Source organism: Synchiropus splendidus, chromosome 1 (genome assembly GCF_027744825.2).
Source record: "Synchiropus splendidus isolate RoL2022-P1 chromosome 1, RoL_Sspl_1.0, whole genome shotgun sequence".
NCBI classification, from domain to species: domain Eukaryota; kingdom Metazoa; phylum Chordata; class Actinopteri; order Syngnathiformes; family Callionymidae; genus Synchiropus; species Synchiropus splendidus.
The window spans coordinates 62,285,027-62,297,082 of record NC_071334.1 but is presented as its reverse complement, the minus strand read 5'-3'; the positions used below and the strand labels follow the sequence as shown (position 1 = coordinate 62,297,082).

At 42.0% G+C, this 12,056-nt stretch overlaps 1 protein-coding gene across 1 annotated transcript; it reads right to left on the bottom strand.

Moving 5' to 3' along the window:
* Nucleotides 1-429: 429 nt before the first annotated feature.
* On the bottom strand, nucleotides 430-10,776 carry ccni (cyclin I). Its single transcript, XM_053853873.1, has 10 exons — nucleotides 10,564-10,776; nucleotides 9,431-9,590; nucleotides 4,905-5,039; nucleotides 3,340-3,414; nucleotides 3,032-3,172; nucleotides 2,313-2,441; nucleotides 2,135-2,236; nucleotides 1,912-2,065; nucleotides 1,651-1,829; nucleotides 430-1,574 (listed from the first exon to the last, which is right to left on the bottom strand). Exons 2-10 carry the CDS (start codon nucleotides 9,542-9,544, stop codon nucleotides 1,356-1,358), a joined length of 1,248 nt encoding a protein of 415 aa, XP_053709848.1. The 5' UTR covers nucleotides 9,545-9,590; nucleotides 10,564-10,776; the 3' UTR covers nucleotides 430-1,355.
* Nucleotides 10,777-12,056: the final 1,280 nt, after the last annotated feature.

Sequence of the window (12,056 nt, the reverse complement as noted above, 5' to 3'; positions counted from 1 at the left end):
AAATCCTAACAAGAACAGAAAAGAAAAACAATCCCGCTCTAGAACGCCACCTACTGGCCACTTGGGAGTGAAACTAACGCCATGGATATTACATCTTTAACAAGACCGTTATAACTGAATGTTTTTAGACCCTGTTTCAAATCCAAGGCCCTTCAAATGTATACAATGGCACAAAATTCAACACAAATTTAAACTGCACCGCAACAATGTCAGTGAAGTGCTTCAAGTTTTGTCAAGACAGCGCGAGTTGTCAAAGCTAGAAATTAATGCGTTAACTTCCCAAAAGTCATGTAGATGAAGATGTTTCAGTGAAAGAAAGGAAAACTCGATGCAAGTGTTCCTGGTGTTTTAAGCCAGAGTAAATGGCAGGTAAATAAGTGATACTGGCTCAAGGGTAAACCAGCTCCTAAAAAGGAGGCAGACAGTTAGTTGTATTCTCCTCTTTTATTGGTTCATTCAATGGTGTGTTCTGTGACCTGGACCAACCACCACCAGCCCCTGCAGCCAGAGTAACAGAGCATTTTAAGCAAGTAGACAAAGAAAAGATTTGAAAGAGTAAGATAGTGGCATACACCGACACGACCAAGTTTCTCTTGTAGACACTAATATTTTCTCTATCCTGGCTTCACAAGGTCACCAGTAGGAACTCTGGAGACGGCGGTTATGTATCGAGCACTGAAGCGCTGAACCTGGACATTTGAAAAAATACAATTGAAGCTACTCTTTAACTTTCCAACACGAGTCATTCACGTTAGTAGTGTAAACTAGCTCTACAATCAGAAGAGGGAAATTATTTTTAAGACAATTCAAATAACATTTAGTACTCATTCGACCTTATCAGTGCATTTATTCAAATGCTATTTTCAGTCCAATGTAACAGAGGAAGCTGTGCTACGATGATAAAAACAAAAGACTGTCAAATGCAACATGCAGAAAAGGTGGACGGCTTCTGATAAGATGAGTCAGTTGTTAAAGAAGTGGACATAGACAGTGTTTTTTTACAACTTCATTGTTTTTTGTTTGCTTTTTTAAATTATTATTTTGTGTTTCTGTTTACAGAATTGAATAAATAAAGATATAGCAACATTTTTTGATATTTTTCTCATTTAAGTTTTTTTTTTTTAGCTCTGTTTTGTAGCTGCAGAGGATCATGGCAGGTGGTCCGGCTCAACCCCCCACCAATCCTGAGCTGCTGAAATCATTCACCTCCCTGAGCTGCCTCACTTCATTCTTGTGCAAGTGGTAACACTGAGCCGTGTCAAAATGTTTATATCAAGGTTTCGATCAAACAGGAGTTGAGAGGTCAATGATTTCAGAGTTCAGGTGCTTTTGAAGAGCAGTTGTGTATTTGGTCTCTAGGAGGCGCTGGCTGGTTGCAGAGGAGGGCAGGGAGAGGAGGCGCCTCCTGGTTGGGACTGGACACTGCAAACGGCAGCCTCTCCTTCTCCTCCTGCGATGGCCCCCACCAGAGCTTCAGCCCCTTCACGGACGGTGATGTTGTACGTCACGCTGATATCTTCATTGTAGAGCCGTTTGATGCAGTCAAAGAAGTCGTCCACCTCCATCTCCTCCACCTGACCGAAGAGACAGACATTTAATTCGATGCACAGTGAGGCTTGGCGACATCATCGAGGGACCAGAAAACATTACCTTGCGCTTGGTTGATGCTTTGCAGCGCAGGGAGACTTTCTGCAGGTAGTTTGGATGTCTGTGATGTTTTGGCGGAGACAGAAGAGCTGGGAGGCTGATCTCAGTGGTGGAAGAGTTCTGATGACCCTCAGCTCCAGCAGGTGTCTGTTGCTGGGCTGTGGTAGCTTCGCTCCTGGTCCCTGGGGGGGTTAAAAAAACAGAATGAGAAATGAAAAAGTTGAGACGGACTGACTCCAGCAACATTAGAAGACTTCAGTCTACCAAGAGAGGAGGCTTCCTGAACCTGACGCGGCAGAAGACCTGGACTCTGACTGTGCTGGTAGATGTAGACTGCGTTAGGAGGCAGTGAAGATCTTGGCATGGACAAACTACAAGCTACCAGCTCTCGGCTATGAATCAGCTCAGCTGTGTCAATCTGAGGGGGAAAAGCAAGCGGTGAAGACGGGCAAGAGCGGACGTCAAAGAGTGTCTTATTACTGCACACCTGTGATTTTTTTAAAAGCTTGATTGTGAGAGCCAACCAGTCGGGACAGCAGGACTCCAGGTCCAGGGTGATGAGGGCCAGCGCCAGCATGGATCCTCTGAGCTACGCAAAATAGTTAACCACAGTCAGAATACACAAAGCATCCAGGGTGAAGTCGTCCCAGCATGAGTGTCTTCACCTGCATGAGTGTGTTGTCAGCCATACAAAGGTAGAGTTGGCGTGTGAGGAGGGCGAGATGCTGAGAGCGGTTCATTCCCAAAACAGAGTCCAAATACTCACAAGGGCATGACAGGACCATCGCATGGTACTGTGGAAATGAAAACAATGTCATGCCTCTGCCAGGATTTACAGGATTCAAGTGTTTAAACTGCAGAATCGTCAAAGACATTTATTGACAAAAAGGTGCAATGTTATTCTGCTATCTGGAGGGTCACTTTCATTCAGTCATCGCATTTTAAACATTTGTATGTACTGTAACTTATACCTAATGAATGTTTACAAAAACATACTAGCGCAGTCTTTCAGTCAAGATGCTACTGTGGTCTTAGGAAAGGTTCCTCTCCCTCACATCCAGACACTTGTTGATATTACATGATCTTAGTTAGCCACGGGCAAAAAGTTGCTCCATCTGGTCCGTCACTACAGTGCAGGACGTCATGAATCCCATGATCCTTTAACTTTTGTGAGAGCAGAAATAATGTAGAACGTAACATGTCATGTAGATTAGATTCGATTTAGGCTTATTTGTTAAAGCAAATTATCAGATGGACATCATTGTATCGCACAGTCTACAGGGTGTCACCGTGCTAACAGGCATATAAATAGGGCTCGTGTGAGCTCTGAAACGCTCTCAAACACGCTGAGTGTATTTCTTGTGAAAGTGAGCTCCAGACATACGATTTGCAGGAATTCGAGCGGCGTGGCAGTGTGCAGATCCCAGTTGAGTTTGTCAAGGATGATCCTTTCCATCCTCAAGATCTCCGATGGTGAACAGCCACAGCTGCTGGAGTCAGCCAGCTCCTTCAGAGAGGGAACACACTGACACACAAAACACAACACGTTCAATCATTTCCAAACACAAGCTGTGCGATGCATTTCAACTAGCTGGGTGGAGTGGAATCCTCAAATGTAAGAACCTAACGGCGCAGTCCTCAATCCGACTCCCAGGTTTTATAACTATACTGGATAAACCAATGAGTGTTCACCTCATCCTCCTCACAGGTCTTGGCAGCCAGGAAGAAGCAGGCGATGGCGATGCAGCGCAGGTACTTTGGACGGGCCTGGAGACCAATAAGAAATACGGATTTAATAATGTGGGGCGCAATGTTCACTCTAACAAAGTAGCAGCTTCAACAGCAATATAGCATGTTAAAATGGCATTGTGAGTGAAATGTGTCATTTTCAACATATGCAAAACAACTATATATATATATATATATATATATATATATAGAGGTAGCACAAGCCATTTAGAAGGTCTTACATGACCAAAGTTCTCACCTTAAACGAACTGGGAGATTACATTGCTCCTATATAAAGCGTCACAGACGTATGTACATACACGCCAGACCAGCAAAGCTATAGAGGAATGCACTGCTGTAAGCAACATCTTATTTTTCATGCTTCTTTGAGGTCAGATTACATTTCTGTCAGATAAATGTGGTGGTGGCCAGTAAATAAAACCCACTGAGATCATGTAGAATACATGACAAATTGTTATGATGAGACTGACCAAAAAGTTAGCTTATGATGGATGGGATTAATACAGTGTAAACTACTTCCACAAACTGCAGAGTCACTTATTGTGTTGTGACACACAGCTACTCCGATTTGTCGAGGCGTAGATGAGCACTAAAAACTTTAAAATAGACTGTGGCCAAGTCATAGACAGACCGACCATGGAGGGCACTTTACAATACGCAAAGAAACTATTCAACGCCCCAAGTCTGAATCAGAAGGTCAGAAAAACATGACACATACACACTGCTATCAGGGAAATCATGTTCTAGATAATCCGGGAACAGCTTCTACCATGACTGTGCGAACGAGCAGGACGCCGTGCCCCAGCAGGACACGCAGACCGAGCACTCCCTGCTTGTTCTTGCACAGCAATGACGACTGGTGCACGTCATCACTCAGTCAGCTGTTTTGTCGAGCACTAGAAAAACAACAGCCTTGCTGTTTCTGTCTCTCAGGTTTGGTAGGTTCTTGTCATTGTCAGGCTTCACAGACCACAAATCCAACTATCCGAAACAAACTGGATCCCATTATTGGATCACAAAAGATACATACAAGACATGGGTAAATCCAAATGAACAGGGCACAAATATTCATGACTCAAGTACCATACACTTTGCGTTACATTGGTTGGTGCTGCCATCTTGTTTGTGCTGGTGAGCCTTGTCTGTACACGTCTAGAGGGCTACAGTAATGACCGTTTTTACAAGCTTCAGATTCACCTGTATAATTCTACAAGTTGAGGTTCAAGGTCATATTCTATCAACATTTCCTTTGGACAAAATTGCGATGGGTATCATCAGCGTTGTTGTTTCCGAGATAAGGTCGAATGTCTCCAGCTGATCAGATAAACATCTGAAAAAGTTATGTAGCACAGGATGGCTGCCGCCAGGTGACGTCACAATATATGAATTTGAAGAATGAATTTACAATGAGAATCAGATTTCACAGCTTTAAAACTGATCAAAGGAAGCAGCATAAAACGTTTATAACAATGAAGTAGCCAATCAGCAAACGGCGGCGAAATACTAACCTTGATGGAAGCGAGGAAGCGGTCCAGGATGCTAACAGCTAACACCAGAGTTTCTGGGTAGAGCAGCAGTCGGCCATGGAGCTCCGTCAGCCAGCGCACAGCTTCATCCCGCTGAGCCGGGGAGATGTCTGTATCCTAGAAGACAGCAAGTGTTACACTACCTGATGTGTGCAAGTGTTTGGAAACATGTCGAACTAGATCATGTTCGGTTTCAGAGGAAACATTTGGCTTTAAATGTAAGTCATAGCTACTGAGGGTAAAACACAGGCCAAACCTAGCATACAACAAATGCAGTAATAGTTAAACATAATCACTGCAATGCAGTCATAACAGCAGCAAGGCCCAAATAAGTTCCGAACCAAATCAACAACGTTCCAACTGAGATAGGAAAAAGGCTGTACACAAACACCAACAACATCAACAACAGCTCTGCTATTTCAGGCAAACATTTGGCCCAATATGCCCTGCAGGAGAGGACAGGGACACAGACAGGAGCGGATCTGATCCTCTCACATATTTGTTGGCAAACGAGTGGAAGACCACTGACAAATGTCCACTGATGAGAGAAACAGCTGAATGGAAAAAAAAAACATGTGCAGGCAGATATTCCAGGAATTCCATTCGGTTTCCACCGTAAGATGCCTTCTCAAAGAGGTTCAGAAGAGTTGGCACAAGTGGATTTCCAACAGTTGAGTCGGGAGTCACTTCTGGTCATTACATAAACATGCCTGATGTTTTTGGCTCTGGACGACACTAGTAAACATGGGGCATGGTTCAGTAACATCAGACAGCACTCAGTCATTTTCCAGATTATGTAATTACAAAGGCTCATATCACATGCAATCAACCATAGGGGAGAGGGGGTGATAAAATACTACCAAAGATGCATGTATGTATTGTATTATATATATATAAACTACACTACATAACATAATATACTATACTATCTGGATGTTAACAGATGACCAAAACTTTTTCAGACATTACAGCCTGTGTTAAACAAGCATGTTGGTAAGGTAACCAGGTTGTATGTCTAGAGACTGGTCAAAGGTCACAGTTCAACAGGCCATACTCGCCAAGTGAACTGCAATTTGAAGCGCTTCACCCAGTCCAGACTAAAAACAACTGTCCCACTTGCAGCTTGTCCTCATACTAGATTCAGGACAACACCGGAAAAATCGGAGCAGTGTAATTTGAAAAACACATCCGTAAAAGATCTAGTTTGTCAGGTTGCAAATGAGTTCCACTTCTCACTCTGAATTACTCACATGCCTAAAACTAGTCTGAGCATACTTTATGTCTGAAAGAGCTTCTACAACTGCAAATTTAGATGACACAAACAGACCATTTCTTTGACCATCATGGGCCTTTTTTTTCTCAAGTAAGGCCAAGGCTTAGCTCAACATTTTGCTGCTGTAATTCACAAAAAATAATATCATAAAAACAACCAGTTAATGTGAGCTATCTCAAGAGGGCAGATGACGTCTTATTGCAACATTAAATCTCCACTCAGGGTTGATAGCATGATTGCTGTCAAGTGCCCTGGAATTCCCTGATGTCACTGTCAAACTGAAACTGTAGCTTCTCCTTTAAACAAAAAGTCCCGGACAAAGTCCAATGCAGTTTCAGTTTGTTGGCTTCTCGTAAATTGCCGATTACTGATAGTCAAGGCTACACTTTGCAGCATTTCCCTGTTAATACAGAACATGTGGATACACAAAAACTAAATATTGTCTTCTAAACTGAGGTTGCTACTATTGGCAACTGCGCACAAAACAGTCATTATCACTGTTGTTTGGAGCAAATTACACACAAAACAACATCTGACAGGGTACTAATTCAGTAGGGATAATGCGATATGACAAACGTTGAGATCATGCAAGGACGTGCGCTGTGGCAAGCAAGCAGGGCGACTCTCAGTTGAGTCATGACTGTTATCTCTCTTTATGATGCAACCTGGCAACATATGAAAATCACTTCATCTTCAGCCATGTCACCACTGTCCAATACAAATGAAATGGAACCAAATCTGAACTGAACACGGGAATAGCTGAGTTTATTAGTTACTATTAGTGACTACCTCATAGAGAAATGTTTTCCTAATAACAAATACCAATAAATACTAAAGAAGGAAATGTATTACGGGTACATTAATAAATAAAAATAGAGATACTCAGTAGGAGAAGTTCCCTGGTTTGACAGTACAGGGGAAAACTAAATATTGTCACCACGTGAAGGGAAATACAATACAAGCGAACTAACAAGTGAACCCTCAACAGTCATTAATGTGTTGGCATCTTGAAGTATTTCTAGCTCTATGTAGCGCGACTCAACTTTGACTGCTTCTTGCTGCCGCAGAGCGACCTGCATCGTGGCTCCGACCTGGTAAAACAACTAATATTAGATCTGTTTTTTCAAGCAGGGAAAACTCGATTTTCAAGTTTTGAACATGAGACGTAAGACACACAAACGGAAATATGGTAACAGTCAATATTTTGGTAGTGGAGAGAACGAACAAAACTTCTAAGGGACATTAATGATTGCAACCTAAAAATAATTTTATGTTTGTAATGTTTGTAATCATTACTATTATCATAAGAAATTAGAAATTACATTTCACATTCTGGTTGGGTTTTAACCCTGTGGTTGCTGGTGAATGGGATAGTGACCACTGCACAGTTCCGGTCAGAGAACTGGAGTCTTGAGATAAATCCAAACTTTTATTTCCACAGATGGGTGTAATGATCACCAGGAAGTTTCTATAAACAACATAACTGTAGTGAGATCAGTACTGTATAAAACGGTAGTGCAATGCGCAAACTGCGTCATTCAGATCAGAGATGTCATCGTTGACATGTAAACAATCCCAAACACACAACTGTTTCACCCTGCTTCACAGGACACAGACGCAAACAGCATAGCGCAACACGGCAACGGAGACTGCACTGCTCCGTACCTCTAAACAACCGAAGCGTAGTTGAAGTGGACTTCGCCAGCTCCACACTCATCACCACACATGCAGCAACAATGCAGTTCGCGATGACTGTTTACAATATATGTAAGAGAACTGAAACTAACATCATCAGTGACTTCCAGAACGTTCGATGAGTGGAAAAATGAACATGCGTAACTGCTATTCACGACTGAACTTACGTGACTATTGCAATTACCCCGGCAGCTACCAAAGCGGCGCTGCAGTGAGAGGAATTCTCAACAATTCTAATAAATGGAATTAGCTTCACATCTTAAAACCGAGGAATTAAGACTCTGTAGTGTATATAGAGTATATAATCCAGAGACACTCAGAAGTCATTTTTTTGTCCAAGACCAAGTCAAGTCTCAAGTCTCAGGTCACAAATCTGATTTGTAATTGGAACAAGCTTACTATGATTTCCAGTCTGACTATGAGCTTCCTACGATTTGCATTGTTGCATCATATCAAAGCATGTCTATGACATCATCATCAGGAGCCATACTGATTGTTTTTAAATACTATATTGATGTATCCTTTTACCAGCTGTCTGGTTTAACATGAAACGTGCGGATGCTGCAAACAATTAGGCTTTCGTGTTCGATGATCATTTCCTTTGTATTTTAACGGAAGAGTTGCTGAAGATGGACTAGGTAAATAATATTAATTATATTATCTAAACAGTAATATTTCGAATAAGGACCAGCTGAAGCCGAATGAGCAGCACTCTCTAGTGTGATGCTAGTGTTGTGATGGGACGACTTTTCCGGAGAGATCAGACGGGACAGACGGGATGTCATGGTTATGTAGCTGATCAGCTGCCCGGTATCAGATACTATGACTGAAAATGCTGCATCCGTGCAATTGAAAGGTCTATCCAACACAGAACCTGTGCGGGCACGACCAACTCTGTCTCTGTGTGACAGTACGTTTGCTGACAGTTCACTGGTGCGAATGCTAATGCTGCACCCTTTTATGCAGCTGACTTATCACAATGTGTTTTCAGATGTCTGATAAACTTGACGCTGTCGATGCAGCATTCTTCATTGTACATTCACTGACATATCACTTGGCCACTCGCTGCTATATTTGCCATCACCAAACTAAGTCCCTACTGGGTCTGACTTAAGTGTGACTCGAATCCAAGTTGCAGTCTCCCATCTCTGACATATGTTCCCTTACACACACCTTATAGGAGGCAGAACCATTCTAATAAACTTTGAACTCACATCAAACATAATCAGTCTGCATATTATTATCTTAGAGATTTCATTCCTTTTACACACTCAATCTTCTGGTCTCTTCAGCAACTGAAGAGGCATGCTGCTCCCACCTCGGCCAGATAAGTGACGATGAGCAGTTCGTCATGACAAACAATTACAGTGGTTGATAATGTCTCTATCAAAACACTGAGTGAATTTTATTTCTAAGACGTCTTAATTTTCTTCTCTGACAAAAGGTTGGGATAACAATAAAAAACACTGAATAAACATGACAGTTGAGTAACAGCGATGTTAAGCAAGTCGTAAAATAGTGTAATGAGGATGACACTCACCAGTGTGGAAGGCTTCTTTGGCACGTATGCCTTCCACATGTTGGCTTCCATAGAAGCAGCCTTTTCTAGAAGAAAAGACAGCCTCTGGGGTCCCCAGGGTTCGGCCCACTTCATGGTGTCCTGCCCTGACAGAGCCTACCTCGCCACTGGATACAGCTACCTGCAGAGATCACGCAGGATATGAGCTTATAAAACAAAATATTTAACAAAAAAAAAAGAGAACACAGCGTGAAAATGTCAAGTCACCCTTGATGGCACAGAGTGCTTGATACACTAATGGTGTCAGCAGCCTTTATGGTGCAATACAAGGCCACAGATACCAACCAACAGGATATGGAGTATATCACAAAAATCAACACATCATATGTTGTCAGTTAAATCAGTGGTAGAACATTGAATTCAGATAAAGATGCTATCCCCATTCTTCTCCTTTGAAATCATGGACGTGACAGTTCATAGGTGTCATTATGTGTAATTATATATATATATATATATATATATATATATAAAATATGGATTGAAATAAAGATGACGCCTTGTGAATTGTACTAGAGACTTGCATGGATGTCAACGATTTCTGAAGCACATCCAGCTGGGATAAGGCCGCTGAAAACATGGAGCCACAGACAGTGACGCGCTCATCACTCTGACTTGTGAATGTCTCGTGATCAACTCGAGATGACCAGCGGAGGGATGGACATGATTTGACGTGATACATAAACATTTTCACGATTCAATGTCAAGCTCAGCAGGTGATGCTGTAGAAGCTGGCGTTTCAGAGGAGCGTCGCTTTTCATAACAGGTTCGTCACCAGCTCAACCAGCAGTACAGATAATGCGGTGACATCGTTAGTTTATTGCAATTTAACATCGAATTTAATGGTGTTTTGCAGAGACAGGTGCGTCCAGACTGTTACCGAGGCCGTCTATTATTAACAGGAACATAGAGGCTTTCGAAAGAGCAACAGCGAATCATTGTTGTCGGTGGCATTTTCACCTCACTTTTATTGTTAAAGTTGGAAAGGCATCATGGTCATGACAAGTTCTTGACCATTGTTACTGTGTCATAAGTGGCGACAAGCGTATACGGCAAAGACATTTGAGTTAGCACGTAGCCGCAGCCCGGAGCCATACCTCCCCTGCGAAGCGGAGAAAACCACAGATGGATTTCATCCGGTCCACTCAGTTCAAGGATGATTAAAGGGGTGAAGTTGGGGGTCCGTTCTTTTATTTAGTCGTCCATCTTGGTTGGGTTGGGAGCAAAATATAAAAATAAAAGAACGGAATATAGACGACAACGTCTACTTCCGCGGAGTGGACTGGAGGAAGAAGGAAGGACTCGAGCTCCGCCCACGTCGGGCGCAGTGGAAAACAAACCAAACACACCTCGGATGAGACAAAACATTCTTGTTATGCAAAAAGTTGTGGACGTATTTTGACACAGTTCAGTTCATTTCACAACGCGGAAAATGTTTTACCTATTCTTGTCGTCGTACAATACCTGACTTTAAGATGATATTAAGATAATAATGATTGGTAGACCATGGCATTTCTGTATTTCGATTTAAAATCACCTAAACTAGTATTCTTAATGTAATGAATGGAAACAAAACTAGTGTTGCTCCATGTAATTGTTCTATGGCCCAGTACATGCTATTTAATTACCTGTCAGAACTCAGACCAAAATGGAAATTTCTGAAAAAACTTTTGAGTCACTTTTGAGTATGATGTTTTAGGTGAGCATGGGTTGCTTTACAATATATACAATACAATATTCACAATATATGCGATGGAAAAAAATAAAAACAAAAATATGAGCCTTTACATGACAAGACAAATTAATGTTCTTTGTGCACAAAGGGATACAGGGTGGTTTCTTTTCAGATGTCACGATGAAAATGCAAGTCCTGTATTAAATAAATTAAATACACTAAATACGTTTACACTTGCAGCAATTACTTGTTACTTATGTTGTCTTCAAATACAACAAAATGTAAAAGAGAAGAAAATGTACAAAGCTTGGGTGAAATGAAGGTGGGCCACACACACGATATATTTTAGACGCAGATCATTTTACGACAGGCTGAGCAACCAACGGCCCATGGACGGCATCCGACTCAAGTTATTACGCACTATTATACACACATTACACACACTTTGGAAATGTTTTTTTTTTTTTCCTGAACACCTCATTTCACAAGCAGCTACAATGTCTCATGCTGCCAACCGTTTTAACCGCATGTAAAGCTCTGTGCATGTAAACCATGGGCAGCGTCCCTTATTCTTCTGCTTTTGTACGCAGTGAAAAACGCTGCCCGAAGGCCAATATGTAACGCTGGTTGCGTCAGAGTCTTGAGCCAATTACATTGTCCAATTTTGGGCGGACTATTTGAACCTGTCAAATGTCTGCACTCCAATTGGTCAGTGAAGACATCAATCCAAACCCGACGGCTGAGCGATACTGAACTATACGCGTCACTTCAGAGCGCTTCGCCTTTCTTAAACGCCATATATTATAAAACAACAGTAGAACGCGTGCTATTTTGAGGTTTAAACACTCGTTTCGTCTATTTTTGTGAAACCAAGGCGGGTTGAGTAAAACTGCGGTTCTAGATCCGGAGTCAGTG